Source organism: Galleria mellonella, unplaced genomic scaffold (assembly GCF_026898425.1).
Source record: "Galleria mellonella isolate WM207_F2 unplaced genomic scaffold, CSIRO_AGI_GalMel_v1 utg117, whole genome shotgun sequence".
Classification (NCBI taxonomy): Eukaryota; Metazoa; Arthropoda; class Insecta; order Lepidoptera; family Pyralidae; genus Galleria; species Galleria mellonella.
Genome location: NW_026441980.1, coordinates 6,559,576 through 6,580,736, shown reverse-complemented (window position 1 = coordinate 6,580,736; position 21,161 = coordinate 6,559,576). Strand labels below are relative to the sequence as shown.

The following is a 21,161-nucleotide window of genomic DNA, read 5'->3' as shown; positions in this document are numbered from 1 at the left end:
AGGGACTTAATTTCAATATCAATTCTTAGAAGGAACTAAATAGTTATTCAGTTCAAGCATTAAAGAGTCAAATAGAATTAAATAAAGACTTGCTTGATTTCTTTTAAAATACAAAAGGATAATAAAACGATTAAACTAACTATTTAGTTATTAAACATTATTTATTCAAACGATATGGAATATAAAATATGGATATGGAAGGAATAATATGGAATTAACACGGAGTATATTCTATTGCCGTGTGGTCCCGGCATAGTGTGACATTAAGAATCGAGAGACGGGTAGCAGCGTCCCTTTAAAATATCGTCAAAAGCCTTACTGCGGTTGCCAATCCACTTGCTAAAGGAGGCAACTATTGGCAAGCTCCAAAAATGGAGGAAATCTATATTCATGACCTAAGTTATCTTTTCCTTTTACTTTCAACAATTCGTCATAGTAGTAGAATACTGACGGATCTGACAAATATTACATATATAGATCCGTCAGTATTCTATGACTATGACGAATTCTTTTTAAATCATAAGAGTAAATCTAGCCTGATACAATATTACTCTGGTGTAAAACTTCTGAGTAATATTTGATATTTATTATGATATAGTTTTCGAAAATTTGTAAGTTTGTAAGTAGTTAGCAAATAAGTAGTTTTTTTTATATCAAAGGATTACTTTTATATGCCAAATATTATTGAATTACTATTATATTTAATTTGGTGATAATTGAGTTTTGATGCAACTATAAAATGCGAAATGTGTTAATAAATAACGTAGATGGCAGTTTCGAATTGTAAGGGGCGGGTTGTAAAAAGTTTCAGAAGGCGTAAAACCACCGCAGTGTAAAGCGTAACCTTCATATTTATTTCTGTTATTCGTTAAAGGGCTCGTAAAGTTAATAAAGGGTTTTTTGTAACAAGCAGGCAGCAAGTCCGAGATAAGCCCGAGCTCTCGGCGGGTTGAAATCTTTTAAAACGTCGTTAAAACGAACCCTTGCTCAACGCAGACAAAGGCCCAACAGGCTAATTGTTGACGAAAAATATTCTCGATGCAAATTCGCACTCTTTACAGCCCATTCGAAATTTGTACTCGACCCGAAAGAAGTTAACGTAATTAGGCCGGTGGTACAGTGGATTTTGCAAAACACAGCTACGATATAATTGTCGTAAACTTTACTCTGATCCAACAATAAATTATACGAGCCCTCTTTCTATTTATGTTAGATGGAATTAAAATTTTCGTATTAAACGATGAACCAAATAAATTAGTTAACGTGCTTTAACAGAGAAAATTAATTCTTATATATAATGCAGAAGCAAAATAAATTCACTTCTAGTCATATATGTTTCATATGATTCAGAGACATAATTTTTATTGGCTTGAAATAATTTCTTAATTAAATATTTAGGTAATAGTAATCATTTTATTTTATAATAAGCTGTAGTATGGATTTCTATGAAATGAAACGCAGTAAAGACACTACGTCATAGATAAACGAAGATGTTTAAACGGATTTATCTTTCCATTGCGAACAAAAATAGAGAAATTTGAAAAAAAAAAAAAGAAAATGAAGTGCTTCTTTTCACAGCGTTGCCCAATTGGGTACTTTTTTTTAACATTGGGTAAAAATTTTTCTATTCATGAAGCTTTTGAGAAATAAAATTCTTGGAGAAAAATGAAATGGGCTGGTAGGAAATTGGGTATTTTTTTTTATTTTGGGTAATAGTTTTAGTACAAGTAAATTCTGTACAGGTATATACGAATAAGGCACATAATTAGTGAATTTTTTCCGTCGTTCATTTTGTAGCACATAACAAAACGTAGTGAAAAACTATTTAACTTTATGATAGGACAAAAGTCCTGAAAATCATATTGATTTCGAGAAAAAATATTTGACATTGTGGTAAAAGTTAAAATTCGTCTCTGGCAACTATGCCTTTTCTTATGATACTACAGTTCCGTATTTTATTAATATAATAAAATTGTTACTAAACAACATATGTGCTGTGTGGGAAATATTTATGAATTTAAGAAAAAATAATATGATGTGTCTTGATAAGACCAATAGATAATAGCAAAACAATATTTTTTAGAAATTTTATTGGTATGTTTGTCCCTCTGTCTGTCTATTTGTCTGTTATAGTATCAAGCAAAATCTACTACATACAATTAAATGCAGTTTTGACAGTTGTTTTCCTGAAGGTCTAATTTTAAATCTGATGTATGTTTTATTTTGAAACAGTCTATTTCATTAGTATTTCTATTTCGGAAATTTACATATACTAAGTAAAGGTCAAAAAAGTAGTTCTACATAAGATAATCATGACTCACTTAATCTTATTAATATTACAAATGGAATTCCAATTTTTTTTATAATAATTTTAGATTTATATGAAAACATTATAATGAACTTATGGTGAAGGGATGGGCAGCAGTGTCTCTCTTAAAACATCAACAAAAGCCAAACTGCGATTGCCAATCCGTCTGCCAAGCGTAACAACTACTGACAAAACCCCCCTTATGGGGGAAGCTATGTTCAGCAGTGTACGACTATTAAAACAGCTGATACAACAATGATATGATGATGATGAAAACTTTTCTTTTAACATGTGCCTTAAAGTATCTATCAAGTGAATAGAATACAATGTTTAATGCATATTTAACATTTATGGAAATTGATATTACCTACAAAACTACACGTACAGTTGTAACATAAGTTGTTGGAAATAACTGGCAATTCGCTGAAAATCTTTAGAACATGTTTACTACAACTCTGTCTTCCTAGTATAGATTTACAATGCAATGTGTAAGTACTGGTATTAAATATTTACTACGACCATCTAATATGTAATAGCTCTGAAAAATTCAAAGTTATTATTACACGAAAGACTATTTCCTTTAACTGTAAAAGAAAATGATGAAACTCGTGATAATTTAAGATGTTTTACACCTTCAAGGTCCTTTGAGGGTTCAGAGAGTAGCGCGAAACGGAAAAAAATGATACGATAGCATTCGGACCGCAATAAATTTTTCAATCATCCGAGAAAAACTGGATGCTCCGAAGGAGAAAGCAAATATTTTAACGTGTTTTCCTTTAATAGCAGCATATCGAGAGCGGTCAAGCGCGAATATTAAGTTTGTCGATGACAATACCTCCTTACTTTGTCTTTTTGCTAGTTTTGCGTTTTGTTTTTGCTATTTTAATATAAATTTCCTGATTTAATTTAATCCCTTTAGCCGCAACAGAATATCAGTGCTTTGCTCTTTTGAGGGCGAAGCAATAAACTGAGTTGTGATCATTTTGTATTGTTATGGCACACGCATAAACGAAAAATTTTATTTAGCTTTATGTATTTTTTTTAATCATTTATGTTATCTCGCTTTTTATGTATATCAATATATGTTGTAATTTGTGTGCTGTAAGTAATGCAAACAAATTATCTATCTATCTACGTAACATATATATTCACTTTAAATAGATTTTTGATCATCATATAATTATGAAATATCATAACATATTTAGAATTTCACTATACTTTAAAAATTAAATCGTAATCTCCCATTGGTATCACTATAGAATGCGATGATTTTCTTAATTGGCATAGGTATCTAGAGAGCTCATTGGACACACTTCTCCCCAAAGACAAAGGTTCTTGGAGTCTCTGCAATCCGATCCGCCACCGCCCCCTCGGTAATTTTCTCGTTAACGGAATGAATAAAACATTTCATTCCTTACCTTTCTTTTGTAATTGTTAATGGTTGATGGGTTTTGGAAATTTATGTTCGTTTCTTTCAGAAACCTTGTTTTGCAGCGTCATTTGTTATTCCATATCCTCCTGTTCAGAATTCAAGTGACGGCTTTCCTAATTGTCTGTCGAATTATTGTTGCTTGTTTAATTTATTAATGATATAATCTGTTACCAAATTGTTCCAGCATGGTGGTAATTGCCAATGAAAATATTTAGAATGCCATTAAAATTGGCAATATATTTTAAATATCCCTGTACAAATAAAATGATTCAGACTGTGATAGCCAATTCGTAAAAGAAAAAAAATATGTAATGATAAAAAATATAGCTTCAACCAGAACCTTAAAATTGCTCGTAAGCGATGAAACAGCGCAATTTCATGAGAAAGGCGGCCTGCAAATAAACCAAAACGGAGCACATTCCCGCCTCTATAAAACGCAGACTGAAATAAACGTAACAGACTCGGTTCTTTAAAAAATCCACTCGACGACAACCGCAAAGCTCAGCAAAAATCTTTAGTGTGAGCCTGAATTCCAGTGTTGGAATTTTCATAACTGACGCATGGCGTCGACGGTCGTTGAAGCGTTCCAGGTGAAAGATACCGAATTTATGTCCCGAGGCGCGTTCTGATCGCGATCCACTGCCGCCGGCGACCGGGATCTTGCTGTTGTAGTTTATTACGTACCGGCGTACCCCACCCGCCACCGCTACTTTCGCCCGCTACCTCTCAAGAAATATGTTTGCAACCCGATCACAATAAACACCCTCATATGAACGCTGTCCACATGAAAGAGTTTATTTCGCCAGGTGTCATGTTCATGTACGATCATAAAACGTAAACATGCCCTTTTTATTTTAATAAACATTGAGGCGGAACCGCAACTTTGGGCAGCGCTTTCCTTGGTTATTTTGAAAATACGAGTAGGAAACGTTGTTAATCCAACAATTGAATCGAGACGCCTTTAACAAGAAGCAACTCGAGAGCCAAGTGCAGGATATTGTGGGCCACACCCCACGAAGATTACGTGAGTTTTTCATATAAAGCCATTCAGCCAATTTCCTCATATCCTACACAGGAGCATAATAAGGGAGGCTTTTGTGAAGGAAAGAGGTTCGTGCACCTACAATGCGTAGGCACCGTGTGTATTCGCCGTTGAAAAGGGTAGAGAGGCGCAATATTCGGCTCTCGCTCGGATCGGATAACTTTGGATATTTAGGGCGCTGACGATGTGAACAAATAGCTACGTTTTTACTATGTCAACGTCTGCACGGCGCGGTGAATCAGTTTGAGTATTCAATTTTCACCTATGCGAATCTGTGCCAACGTAAAAATATTGGGAGGATAAGTACGGTTAGATTTCTATACTAAATATAAATAGTGTTAAAATAAAAAAAGATATCTTACGTTTTGATGTGTGTCTCGCATATTCAGGACGGTGCTTACCTGTAACAAAAATTTATGTCTTTTAAAAATAACGTTTTTATTTTTGCTGTAGGTAATATGGTATATATATATATATATATATATAAATATATATATATATATATATATATATATATATATATATATATATATATATATAAAATTAATAATTAAGTTATATATTAAATTCAATTTTCACGAGACAGGGTTTGCAGGAAAAAGCCACTTATTAGAGATAAGTTCGCCTTTGTACATTACTTTTAAAATTAAACATGTTTTATATATCTTATGTAAAGAAAATTTCGACAAAGCTCCTTCCGGTACACTGTTCATTTCATGAGTACCTACTATCACTGAGTTTCGACTTGGTACCTATTAGGATAGGACTATTTCTGTATAAGTACACCGAAAAACATTGTCTAGCTTTCCTCGGTAAAAATAATTCTCAAAATTGGTGCAAAATATATTGCATATTCTTTTTGGGTATGTTAGATAAAAAATACAGGTAAATTTAGAATTGCCTCCTCTTTCTAGTCTTAAAATTAGAATGTTTACAATACTGTTGAATAAATACGAGTAGAGACTGAAGTTTATAACAGTTGATTATTTAACGTGCAAGCAGCAATTATGTAGGGGTCTCGTGAACAGCTGATGTTGACAGCGGTAACCGCGGCCACGGCCCACCCGCCACGTTACCGACCGAACTGTTCTACTGTCTACCTAGCTACCTATGCTTTGTTTCAAAATTATTTTATATTGAACAACACATACGATATAGTAAAGCAATAATTTGTTACATTTACGAAGAAAATTTGAAATATGTGGGATCTAACCATTATATCAGCATCATCATAAGAGGAGTTCTGGCAGTACTTGCTATGCTTAGCGAGCGGTTTGGCAACGGCAGTTAGGTTTTAGTAATATTTTAAAAGGAACGCAGCTACCCACCCCACGACCATTTAGTTCCCTTAGTTGCTTATTACAATACCCACGGAAAAGGTAAGGGGTGACCCATTCTATACCGAGAACCACAAGGTGATATGTTTATATTATATAAAGATTAGTCAAACTTGTGGGAATCTTAACAGACTTTAACAAGTAGCCATGATAAATCCCGCCTGCTATAGAAAAGGGTTGTTAGTAATAAGGACTAATAGCCCCATAGCAATACATCCTCAGATCGACCTCGCAGCCTACTCTAAAAATCATCGTGGTTAATTTCTGGTAAATTCAGTGACTGACGGCTAACTGACCTGATTTTAATTTCATCTATCATCTCACTCGTACCTCGTGCGTGTAAATAGATCACGCAGTCAGGGTTGCCATTCCATTTTCATCTATAAATCGCAATTTAAATAATTTCGACAATTTATTTTATACTGTCAATATAAAATCTAAATATCAACTAATAAAACAGAAAACGGCCATCACTTATGAGATGTGTATAAGTGATTAAAACAAACCTTTAGTCTCCTTTTGATAGATAAAGAGGTAGTTTTATTATCCTATTGACACTGCCCAGACGAATTATATCATAATTGAAGTCAGTCTGATATTTTGATCTATGAGCCCAGTTTAATAATGAACTTGTTTCTGTGCTCGCAGTAAATTTTGGTTTCAAACTTCAAAATAAGGTTTCATAAAAACCACTGATTATTTGGAAACTTTGTACATCTAGAAACATGGTACTTGCTATCTTTATTCGTTATGTAGAATATAATAGGATATTATTGTGTGATTACATAAACATTAACGATATTCAATATTGTGTCACTATGTCTAATAAGTCGAGCATGTAAAAACGTTGTTGAGATCAATAGTATTTTCTGAGGCGCCGTGTTGCTGACACAGAAAGACACTTAGATAACGTTTTTAGTTGTTATAGCTTATGAAAAATGCTTCATTGCTCATTATGACAAATTGGGTACAAATATATATATTATAATTGTTAAATCAGTTATCGCTCAACGAGTACATGGCCTTTATCATATCAGCCGTCAACTGTTCACTGCTGAACATAGACTTCCCCTATAAGGAGGGTTTTGCTAGTACATGCCATGCTTGGCAACCGCAGTTAGGGTTTGGTGATGTTTTAAGAGAAACGCCGCTACCCCTTCCTCGACCATTAAGTTCCCTTAGTCACCTCTTACGACATCCACAGGACAGGAAGGGGTGGTCCATTTTATGCCGGGACTAAACGCCAATGAGTACATGGCTTTAATGTAACATGATGGAACTAACAAAAATGCACTATATAAAAATAAGCTACAATACCGCTAATTAAAATAGTTATTATAATCACAATAAAAAAAACCACCCGTCGCAATGATTTTCGATAGTCACTTTAAAAATAAGCCTTATATAATTTATTTATATAGAAACAACCCGCGGACTCCGGGACCGCTATTGCAATAAATCGTTGCAGACGTGCGGGGAGCTAGCCGCGTTTTTACTGTCGATAGTTTCCCGCGTTAATATACAACTGCCGATGTAGACGGCGTTAGGCCATATGCACAACAGGGGTATATTACATTGTCACATGGATAGTATAATAATGTGTATTTTAAAATCATAAACACAAAATAAAAAAGTTATATTATATATATTATATTACTAGGTTAATGAATTGATCAATCATTAAATTAATTCTAATTTACGTAGAATAATTTAATTCATACTATAGTGTCATATAAATATATGATGATTTATTATGTTAATAATGGTCATTTCCTTAAAAAGAACAGTATGACATTAAAAGAAAACCAGTTGTTTATGAAAAACGTTACTTTAAAATACCATAAAAACCACTTTATTATGTTCCTTAATCGATCCACCTCGGTTAATGAGAATTCCAACTTCACTCATCTAACTTTTGGACTAAATTTAAGTAAGTATATTATTATTTAACTACAACAATAAAATCACAAAATTCTCTTAATAAACTAGGACCGATGTACGTCACTTTATATTTGCATAAGCTCGCTATTCTGAAGCAATACATATAGACTAAATTTCCTATCTTTTAGGCGCATTTAAAACAGATAGGTCCCCACCGTGTCGGCCGGATTAGTTTTTATCCCTAATTTGAATAAAACACATTCGATGGAACAAGTTTTATTGGGTATCATTAAGCGCGACCCGTTCTGATTGCAACGTGAATAGATTACCTTTATGTCGACCAACTTTTCTCCGATACAATGCCACTTCCACGAGTTTACGGACGGTGTAAAACATGACCATCCACACTTTTACGACTGTCGCTTAACATACGCAGTCGTAAAACTGAGAAGGTACCAAAACTACAAATACATAGACATAAACAATGGTCATTTCGCAGTTCGTTAGCTAATTGGGACATTTATGTACTTTTACTGGCTATTATTCGAGATCCACAACGTATAAACAATCAAATAAATGAGGTTTCTATCAAATAATACAATTTCTATTTAAGACCATTAAATTTAGTCCGATGAGAGTTTTCATTTGCGAGCTAAATTGATACGCACGAGTTTGATATGCTAAACGTTCGTTTCACAAACATGCAACGCGAATTACACATGGCGCTCATTTTGGTGTTCAGTCGGCGGGTTATTTTTATTTAATTCTACGCAGGTGTACCGCGGCCGTATTTCAGCCAATATTTTTGCACGATTACCATGCTGATGAAAAAGCAACATCAGAACACGGCTTGTGTCTCACACAAGTATATCTAGTTTCGTTAATTCCAATTTGAACGACTTCTTTGCCTGTGACACGTTCGCCCTTAATGTAGTAAAGTACCTAATATTTAAATGTATCCATCCCTACGTGCCATCTGTTCTTTTAATGTTAAAAATGTAAAATATTGAAGGAAATTTATATTTTAAATACAATAACAATAAATGGATAAAACCGATTACCTTCTCCGTTGGAACCAATAAGTAGAGATCCCGATCGTGGCTTTCCCCAATAAATATATCGAGATGAGACCAAGATAAACATATCGGAGCGAGCGAGCGGTTGGTTTAAAATATGCAGCCTTCCGCGCTTCGTGAAATTCGTGTAAACAAATGTAGCGGCCGTCTACGGATAAATCTTCGGATATTATTGTATTCATACCATATAGGAAAGATGTTTCTGTCGATATATTTATAAATCGGAATTGGAATATATTGCGATAGGAAACATATTATTTTTAGTAGTCAAAATTAGTTAAATATCAAATGAACGAAAAATAATAATACAAAACCTGCATATACTAAACTAGCCTGTCGCTGTCTATTTCTTAGAATTGTAAACGTAAGCAAAACCAGTCAATTCAGATATGTGCGAACGTACATAAAGAAAAGCATTAAACACCGTAGAAAAACTAACAACCACTAATATAAGCAAGTAAAATGTTACTCTAAATATTATACAGTGAGATGGAAACTTTTCTAAACGTGTATAAATAAATAGACTCGTAACGGGCGCTACGAAATAGTTAATACTGAATCTGTACTAAGGTGTGTTAGGGTAAGATTATCCGTAGTCGACCAGGATCGACTTATTCTATTAATACTCTAAATATGTAAAGATTTATAAATGTTTAGATATTCTTATTTTGATGATCTCTGTTGCACAGCGTTAAATTGCCGATCGGACAAAATTAGAAAACAAACTTTTCTGAATTGACTTGAGTCTGGTTCCAGGTTGCGTCAACCGTGTTCGTTGCCAGGTTTCTCATAACACAGGGTATCGTATCTTGAGAACCAGGCCACTAATGTGATTGTGTAGCTCCTTCATTTAATTACTTCTCAATCATACTTAATCGGCGTAAAAGAATTGAATGTAATTTATTATTCAGGAGAGTTACATTCTAACTTATAAGATATTTTATATACTAAAGCACGCGGGCAAAGCCACATGAGGGAAACAATAAAATTTCAATAAATCTATGTATTTTATCGTCCAATTAGTACAATCCTTACTAATATTATAAAAGAAAGTGAATTTATTTGTCTTTTACCTTATAGCGCCTTGACGGCGTAACTAATTACTATGAAATTTGATATATACATACTATATGGAATGTTTAAGAATAAAGGTAAATTTTCATCTCAGTCAGTAAAAATATCCCGGTCATGCGAACCAAGTCGCGGGTAATGGCTAGTAATAAATAAGTAGTAGTATACAAACATAAACGCAGGACAGAGAGAATTCTAATAAATATATTAATAATTATGTTCTTAAGTTTCTTTAAACATAATTTTGTATTAAATAGAAAGTATAGCAGGAAACAATGAACGAAGCAATAATAAGCAAAAAAAAAAAAATAGTAAAATATAAAAAACCGATGATTTTGGTTTTATACAAATACACAAGGATATAATTTAATAATTCAAATTAAGAAATAGAAGAAAAATACATCGATTAATATAGTATACACAGTAATATAGTAGGTATATGCTGCGGTATAAGCTGTTTATCAAACAATGTAGCAATCTACACGTATATTGTGGTCCATTTTGTGCAAAGAATATCCCCCGCCTAACTAGTCAATGGTCCCCTCTTATAGGCAATTATTTGATATTTACCTCTCTTTATGTTCACGGAAATCGATATGCTGCCGCCAATTAATCGTGGAATATAAATAGAATAGAACGGGAAGCACGATCTTTCTAATTAGGTGCAAACAAGAGACATATGGTCATTGGGCTCACAAAATAATATTTATATTTGACATATAATATGAAGCTATACATTAAATTTATTGATATATGTATATATTTATATTTTCTTATACAAATTTGTTTATGTATCACAAACATATATATGTATTCACATGCAGTGATACATTCGTATTTATCAATTCAACTGTTCTTAGTGTTACTTATCAAAAAGCCCTTAGAATTTTTGTCATGTCACTGCGAGTACCAAGACATACTGTCACTAATGCAATTACATTATTATTATACGTAAATATAGTTGTTGAATACTATAGAATACCTGCGTTATTATAAATACAATTTGAATATAAAAGAGATAATACACCAATATATTTAAATTATACATTCCGATTCATCATTCATTGAAACAAAACATTTGAATACAAAATAACCAATAGACTATCTATCGTTTAACGGTCAGTTCGAAATCTGAAATACAAATATATTCATATGCAAATGTTGGATGCACACCGGGTGAAAGTTAAATCACCAGAATGAAAGTTGTGCAAAATGATCATTTGAGCGAAACAGGGGGTAAAAATTATCATAACCCGTAGTGTCGACGCCGAACGCCGACGTGACGCCGACATGCAAATCGCGCAGCCTACGGCTGGTGCATGGTAGTGCTACGAACGCATTTGCTACGCATACAATACAATTATTAGGGCTGTCTCAAGCTTTAACATAAAAATATGCTTATAGTTATTAATCGAAACACATTTCATTTACAGTAGAGTACACATTTTTAATTACGTACTGAGTCGAACTAACCGCATCTCTTCAATAATTCTGTACATAACAGTAATTAAGGAATTTAAATTATTAAATTGTCTTGCATTGATTTAAAAAAATCGCAATCTTAATATAAAATACTTCATATTTTGGGATTATTTTTGATACAATCAAAATAGAATCAAATTAAAATAAAAAAAAAATGTACTTGTATATTCGATGTAAGACCATTCAGTCTGAAGGCGCCCCGTTGATTAGGCGAGCGATCAACAGATTATTATTAATTACAATTACTGAACAAAGTTATTACATATGTGTTATTTTTGCTTAATTTATTTTTTACATTAACCTTTAAGGTATAAAAAATAATAATAATGACAACCCTGTAAATCGTAGCAACATATTTATTTACATACTCGTAGTAGGTGACACTCGGCTCAGTGCAGCGAACGCCCGGAAGTCAACCAGCAAGTAATATATTTTTAATTGATACACACACAACAACCGATGTGTCGAGTAAACATTTACCCGTTTATTTGAATGATGACAGAACCTTTGTTGACCGTTTTCAACTCAAAATGTTTGTTGAGGAAAGTGCACTTCAGTTTGTTTCAAATGTACACTTTAGTAATTGCAATATTATAATTATGGAGATATTATAATGAAGAGACAAAGCGTTAATTCGATATTAGACGATTCTGATCAATAATGAATTACTTTTATATCATAATAAAATAAGCATTAGAATCATAAATAACTTAACATTTAGCTCTACAAAAAAACACCGACTTCAATCGTAGGGAAACCAAGTTATTTTGATTTAAAAACTAAACTACTGAACCGATAAAATTTCTGTAGGGCCAATCTGAAAGTATGTCCTTTCAATAAAAAAATATTCAAATTGGTTCATAAATGATAAATTATTTATTTATTTATTTATTTACACTTTATTGCACCAAGTAAAAAGAGAAATAACAAATACAGTAAATATTAATGAGAAGTGATACAAAAGGCGGCCTTATCGCTAAGCAATCTCTTCCAGACAACGTTTGGGTAGAGGATATTGAGTATTGAATTATGACGTAAGAAACATAAAAAAGATATAACAAAATTGAGAACTTTTTTAAATTCCATTGAAAACGTTGTTTTTCATCCTTAAACACGTATATTTTGTATGCAACAATTTTAAAAGGAAGTTTTAAAATACTTTATATTGTACTGTACTTTATGTTACAACAGTTCTAGGTTTGCATGGAAAAACTACAATTTCTAATAATCTGTTGCAAATGTTAGTGCTCTCTGTGAGTGTAAAGCAATACAATAATTTTTAATTTCCGATGTCGATGCCTCCACTACACTGAATACCGATTAGACTCCAACTGCTGAATTGGTGGTATGTAACAAAGAGTAAATAGTCGCATATGAATACGGGATATGCATAGAAGATAGATTAATATCTGCGTCTGAATGGATTCGACAATTATTTCGATGCCTCTTCAATGTAATGTTCGAATATTGATTCCAGGAGTCGGATTCAATCCTTACGTCATGTGATTGCTTAGTCATTAAAATTCAGCTTGTATCTAATGTATATATATCCAAATAGTATAGATTATGTTCCAATCTGTAAAGAATTTTTACTAGGCTTTTAATTATGCATTTAAAAATCTTAATAATTCATTTCTATTATTCACGATGAGTGACTGTCATACACACTGTAAAGAGGTTTCTTCAGGGTCGGCAACGCGTAATACCTCTGGTATTGCAGGTGTTCATAGGCTACGGCAACCATTTTACCATCAGGTGGGCCGTATGCTTGTTTGCCACCTCAGTGGTATAAAAAAAAACATCTTTCGGGTTTGGTCCAAATTTTGGAAACGTAGTAGTCACATGGCTTTCTCATTAGTAATTACGAGGCAAATATTGTTCAAATTTCATACTGATATCAGGTATTATAAATAATTGAAATATTTGGTAGAACTGCTTTTTATTTATTAAAATACGTTCTGAACGTGATTGATAAAAATGAAAAAAAAAACTTATTTGGTAATGTTACATCGCTATTATGATAACTTCTTTGGCTGATTTGCACAAAGGATCTGTCTTTATACAAGGAGATCGGGTCCGATCGATTGAATATACTCGCCACAACAAATATACGCACGCCTTCCAATATTTGTCCCATTTATATATAAAATAAAAACCATTCAATACTTCGAAAGGTAAGGTAAGCCGTTGTAATCGTTCAATGGGGATCAATACGGTATGGACAGTCGTTAAAGCAGTTTAGTTTGAGATACATTATATGTAGGCACCCTACTGGTTGAGAAGTTTCGATGAAATATATACATATACCACAAATACACAATCATGCTCACAGATAGAATATTCTTTTAGAAATTTTGGGTAAAATTTTAGTTTTCGCAAAATTTTTGGAACGTGGCATGGAAAAATGTGAGCAATTTTTTTGACAATTTTGGTATTTACAACAATGAAGATAATAACAATGTGAGATAAAAAAAGCAGGTATATGAAAAAGGTAGAAATATATTTCGAGATTTGGGTAAAAAATAAAAATTGCATGTGATAAACCTGCACAAATCCTTAACTAATATTATAAATGAGAAAGTGAGTTTGTTACGTTTTCATATCTAAACCGCTGAATTGATTACGATAAACTTCGGTTTAAAAATAGACGGGACCCTGGAGTCGATTATAAGCTACTTTTTCTTCCTCTCAGTAAACATATCTTGGTCATGCGGACGAAGTCGCGGATAAAATCTAGTACTAAATATTTGCAAATCTATCACCATAATACATCAACAAACATTTAAGGTTTCTAATTAGACTAATTTATAGATGTTGAGCTTTTAAGGCCATAGACGATTATACCCGATTGAACAGATAATAAATAAATATTAACAAAGAAATGCGGAATGATACTCGCAAATCTATCTTAATATTGCGAATGATATAATAAGAAATTAATGAATACTTATATTCGAGGAAGTTGGAAAGTAAGGCCAGAGTCAGGGAAGTTGCGAGGTAACCATTTATCCTCTTGTTATGTCGTTTGGAGAAAGTCATGTTAAAGAGAGTTATTAACATTGATGATATAAAGTAAGAGGAAGACCAGAGATAAGGTGTGTAGTGAGTAATCACGATTGGCGTAAATACAGGAATAATATTAAACAAGTATGAATATTTATAAAAAAATATATAAAGTTTGTAGAAAAATAATACAAATGTACATAAATATGCATTAAGTGCTGTTCATCTAAATATAAGTACATCACTAGAGAACGAAAGGATCGCTTTTTTAATGGGATGAAAACGGAATGGTAACCCCGCCTGCGCTATCCGTATAAGTTGGCGAAGCACCAGTGAGGAATGATTTGGTGAGGATGAATGTCTGTTAGCTCATCGCGATGAATTCATCATGAATTAACCAATGTCGTTTCCCGGAGGAACTGCATGGAGGTTGACCTAAAAGGATATATTACTAATAGTGGGGCTGCTAGTCTCCCTACCAACAATCTCTTTTCCCCTGAGTGAATCGATTTGGTTCATCATATTATCAAGTTAGTTACATTATACCTTTAACTGTCACTGAACATAAGCCTCATCCTTGAGGTGTTTAGACAGTAGTTGCCACAGTTGGCAGGCGAATTAGCAATCGCAGTAAAGCTTTGGAGATATTTGAATAGGGACGCTGCTGCCCACCTATTGCCTCTTACGGCACCTTAAATCTGAAATATTTTAGTTAATTAAATAAACTCAGTCGTAAAGAAATAAACACAGTACCGACTATAAACAATTGGTTAAAACAAAATAAGTTATGATAAATATATTAATTTAAAGACGATTATATATTTAAATTTACAGCCTATCAATTTCCAACAGAAATTACAAACTTTTAGTGACTTTTACAGTTAGGGTGAACGCTTATTATACGCTTTACAATACCATTTACATTACACCTATACCTATGTATAAAGTATATTCTGGAAAGTCTAATAGTAAGTACTAATTAGAAGAAAAAGCCGTTACTTATATAAGTATTTTATTTTATTAAAAATTATTTGGAAATTGTAAGGAATAAGATAAAATCTGAGTTATAAATAAGTTTATTGAAGTAATTAGTTTTTTATTGTTTTCAAATATAATAAAACGTTGTATAAGTTTATTAAATTGCAGACTTAAAAGTGCAAACTGTGTATTATAAAAACTATACAGTTTTAAGTTTATAATAAAAATGCAAGCAATTTCAGCGACGTTTAAAATATTAGCGCGAGTGAAATATTAAAAATGTGGATAAGGCCCCGTAAATAAGTATTAAAAAAATTAAGACTCTCAAGAGAGACGACTCAAGCGACTTAAAAGCCATCAAATGTCGCGAAACTTCTAGGGTTATTGAAATTTACTTTTTAAAACAATGTTAAAGTGCATGACGCCGTCTGTATTTACGTTGCAAGCGTACGGGTTGTAGGTAAAGTTTTTACGATAGCCCGTCCTAGGGAATATCGTTGGTGCATTAACGTTTAATGCGCCCAACAGTTCCACTAGCTAAAATTTAAAATTGCTTCGCGAAACAGTTGCGCCGATTAGAGCGGATTGGGACCAAACTAATTTCCGGAGTGGACGTTTAAATGGTTTTCAATTATTCGGGATGAAGTCTGCTATTAATTTTCATTATCAAATAATCAAATTATGGATTGCCATTGTTTGATATAGCGAAGTAAATGAAATTGTGCCTATTCAATTCATAATCGTTTGTGGAATTGAATAGATAACTAGTAGGTTTCGTTACGCGAAACGTCGTCATTCAAAAAGCACTTATATTCTAGTTTAATTTTCTAATACCTTTCTGCGAAACAGCATAAATCTATAAATATTAATTACTTAAATAACTTAAGTATGCTAATATCATTCAATGTAAAGATTTACTGAAAAAAATAAAACATGTTTACGAATAAAGGTTCTTTTCAGACGGTGTAGAAAGTTGTTTCCCAACTTTGTTACCACTTTCAACAACAAAACAAATATAACTTGACTAAATGCTATCGATTCGATACCCAATTATTGGACTAATTTGGCTAGAACAGTAACAGATATATAGAAATAGACTGTTGTTATTTAATTACTAGCAACTAGAATCCTTATTTTATGCTCTTGATCTTAAATACTACGTGTCTAGGATCAAATTTTATGACGATTTTGCCATAGTGCCAAGAGGTAACTAACGAACAAACACACTTTCACATTTATAACATTAGTAAGGATTTAGGGAAACATAATCGTGTATATACTACATATATTTTGAACTTTATACCAGCAAGAGGTAGCAAGGCAGACCGGTATCAATTTCCGGATCCTGTGCACCGTTTGATTTATGTGTACGATGACTTTTTTTATTAGGGCACCGCTACAGTTTGTTTCTGATTCGTATTGCGAAACGTTCGCTGTGTGTATAAAAATAGTTAACATTGTAGTAGTTTTATACTCACACGGTTATGATAACCGTAAAGGTTCATTGCGAACTGTGGGTCGGATGTGTTGCGAATAATAAAATATTAGCAATGAAAGTACGATTTGTATGTTAATCTATGTCTCTCTATAGTTTTGTATAAAACAGTTGTATTATAATAATTTGGAATGGGGTGAATAGTTACCGCTTGGCCAGCTTATACATACAATTTACATTTAGTATTCTGTTTTCATTTAGGTTATGTATGGAGTTTTAATAAAAAACATATAATATAATATATTATAATATAAAACAATTAATAATTATATATATAACAAAATAATAAAAGACTGTGAAGTTAACATTCGTCATGCTCACACTTTGCTGAGCATATTCAAATCCAACATGGCAGGAGGTAAGCCGGTCGGCGTTAGTTATATTAATTTAATTTGTTATCGGTGTTTACATCATTAGACAGTTAATAAAAAAATATTTGACATACAAAGTGTTAGGTGTTTAGCAGATTCGAACTTACGACATTTGCAATTCATAAGTCGGCGTAGTATACCTTCGAAAATACGTCGTACTCACATAAAATAAAATTAATATGGATAAAATATCAGTTTTAAGTTAATAATATTATAATATATGTAATTTTTTATTTTATTGTTTGATATACTTAAAGAAATGACAAAGACGCTATGACAGTGCAGTCGAAGTTTTCACGAGTTTCTTTACTCCACAAAGTATAAGAAAATTGTTTATTCTTCCTAAAGACGCTCAAACTTTTAAAAAAATACAAAAATATAATGAAAATTTTCAGATTGCTTTTGTATTTCCTGTCGTACTGTTACGTGCTGGTTTATTTTGTATAAAATCACCTTAGTTGCTAAAAGAATAAGTATAAAGGTGACAAACATTTTAACGGTTAAACTGCTGTACTGATTTTTATATAGGTCTGATATAAAAATTATATTTTATAGATATGGATATTTTGAGAGACAGATCCTAAGAATGGACATAATATCATCAATTCGACATCATTTTAGGATATTCATTGTTTAACATACACCTCCCTTACAGACGGTTACAATTGATAGTCCTGAGTTAATTACATCTATTTACTCCATATCTATATTTTGCTCTATTCAACATGGGGGTCGGCTGCATTACGTTTGTTTGCACGGGATCGTCGCTCTAAACTTTTATTGGTACAAAATATTAACATAAAAATAAAAACTGTAGTATTATATATACTAATATTATTATGCTGTTAATTTGCTAATTGCATTAGTATAATATAAAAAAAAATATGTCAATGCATAATTTACAAACTAATTTGAGAAACAAGTCGTAGAGATCATATTAGTAATACTTTTATGTAAGTATAAGTATTTATTCTAGAATAACATAACAACATGACTAGTCATAAACATACGAACACAAGTCGGAAGTACACTCAACAACACAAAAGTGCTACCAACGTTAATATTGTTAGGAAACACTACCCTCTCAGGTGTTCAACGTAACTACATAACCATTTAGTGATTAATGCTTCCACAGTGACACGCAGAATGCACACAAACCATAAGTTTTCCTGTTATAAGACACAGATAACCAATAAAGTTATAAGTGAAACAGTTATCCTACATAGAATTTCTGAGACGGTCACTATGATTACGATTGTAGTTTTTATTTTTCATAATCAATCGTTGATTGACGATTGATTGGATTATTTAATTAAATAAATATACTTACACAGTACAGTAACAGCTTTACATTAAAATAATTCAAAATAAAACGTAAAAATATACGTAGAATAGATAGTTCGATTTCCCGCCAAATTTTTTTTTAATTGTTTGTGGCCAGTAAATAGAGAGATGGACAAAATCAGTTTATATTCAATTAAATAATTACTTTTAATCTATTGACCTTATTAAATTTCTATTAAAATTATTTATTAAAAATATTTTATAAGATGAATGATGAAAATTGTGTATTACAAAATCGTGTCAAAAAATAAATTAAAAATATTCTAAAAGCAATGATTTTTTGTTTTAAACTCACGTGTGATTTATAATAAAAAAACAGACGGGTACAGTCATTACAAGGAAATTGTTATTATAATATTAACTTATTAAGTTAATTTAAATACGTATCAAGAGTAGCAAACGTAAAATCCAGTTAAGTACGTTTTATAACATTACGTTTTCGATCATGTCTGTTTCCCTTATATCTTTTGTAAAGACATTGAAATAAGTTTTAAATAGCTTATTTTAATTTTATCAGTGTCTAGAATAGACTTCTATAATAAATTAGAATTCTATTTTGATATTTCACATTTGTAATTAGAAGTCACAACTATGGGTTAGAGATAGTGTATTTAATTTTTAATTCTGTTTGCATCTATTGAAAAAGACAAAAGAACTCAACCTATACAGCTTTCATCAGCGATGTATCTTGCAAACGAAAAATGTTTAACATTGTCATATATTGCAATTTAGAACTTTCAAATTGCTTAATTGGGATGTAAAGAGGATAAAGATATCAGTTTTATATTGCCCCATGAAAAATCTAAATTATTCTTTATTAATTTATTTAAGACAAATAGATAGCCATAACAACATACATAATAATTATACAACTAAATAATATTTATAATAATAAAGTTTGCACAAATGTATAACATTTAAAACAACAAGTAAAGAAAACACAGAAAAATAAACAACACTATTGAAAACTATAGCCATATTGTCAATAACAACAGAAATTATCAACCCATCTCGCGTTATACTAGTTGAAAATAACATCTAGGTATAACTATTAAAACAAAATTAAATAAAAAAAAATAAAAAAATATAACCACTGATTCTTTATTAAAAACAATCTTGACCAAATTAATATGCAATTAACAAAGGAGTAAACCGTTTCGAAAAAAGAAAAAAATAATACTTGATATACATACACAAAAAGAATAGAATTAATCAGTTGATTTTTATTTTTATACAAATCAAGAATGTTCTTATTGTCCTCAATGCTTCCAGTGTTTACGGGTCAAATTTTTTAAGTTAGGCATTTTGCAATCGAATCCTATAAGAATAAACAGTATATAGAACTGCAAGTACTATATCTTAATCTATGGTATAAAGACACATAAAATCTTTGACTTTAATGAATAATATTTGTTCTAAAGGTCAGGCTATATGGTTTAGTACCTTTACTATTTATATTGTTGATAAATTAAAACTACTATTGAATAACAGCTGTCAAAAGATTGATTGACGTTTTGTGCTAGAAAAAAAATGAAATAAGTATTTTTTATTTCTACTCTTTATTAATTTTTTATAAATATCCAATTGCAAATCGACTGATTGAATGAATGAATTTATGTACTAACATTAAAATTAAAAAAAAAAACAACTACATAATTATCTACCTTTTGTAATTTTAAATTTATATTTTATTATTATAATAACATTTTAAATTTAATAATGTACGTAGTTTTTACAATATACTTTATCACAAGTTGCGAAATATGTTTTTATTTACATACCTGATTTTCGCCATCTATAAAGTTCCTTTCATCATGAACATATCGTAAACGAGACAGCATTTCAAGTAAATTGAACACCATTTTTATTATATTAATTTGTAGTCGGCAAATAATTAGTAGAAATGAAATAAAACACAAATAAACAATGAAAATTAATGATAGAAGTGATTAATTGAAACACATGTTAGTTGTTGACAGGTTGGTTACAGAATGGTAGGATCACGGGGTGACGGTATCATAAATAATATTTATGATAACTACCCGTAATTTTTTTTTTAATATGCGGTCAGATGTGATTCTTTTACGAATAATTTAATTAGGTATTAACGGGAAAAGAAAACCGTTTATCTCATTCTCGTTTTTATTTTAATTTTTACATTTATAATAAATTCAAAATCACTTACGTCATATATATATATATATATATATATATATATATATATATATATATATATGGAAGCCCTACGCAAAATTTTGATTTTGTATTTCAAATATATATATATATATATATATATTTTAATACGTTTCAATCTTACTAATATTATAAATGTGAAAATATA

The 21,161-nt window shown here is 31.3% G+C and overlaps 1 protein-coding gene across 15 annotated transcripts in view; it reads right to left on the bottom strand.

Annotated features, from left to right (window-relative positions):
* LOC113511928 (polypyrimidine tract-binding protein 2) overlaps nt 1-21,161 on the bottom strand; it is a 530,476-nt gene that overhangs the window by 101,765 nt on the left and 407,550 nt on the right. For 6 of the 15 annotated variants that reach the window (XM_031913421.2, XM_052896547.1, XM_031913417.2 and 3 more), the window contains one exon: nt 5,145-5,183. The exons of 7 other annotated variants lie outside the window; for them this stretch is intronic. In XM_031913421.2, the coding sequence (XP_031769281.1) occupies nt 5,145-5,183 (39 nt within the window). Of the gene's footprint in view, nt 1-5,144; nt 5,184-20,601; nt 20,816-21,161 lie in introns of those variants that run through there. 2 more of the 15 variants (XM_031913422.2, XM_031913423.2) reach the window with 1 other exon arrangement.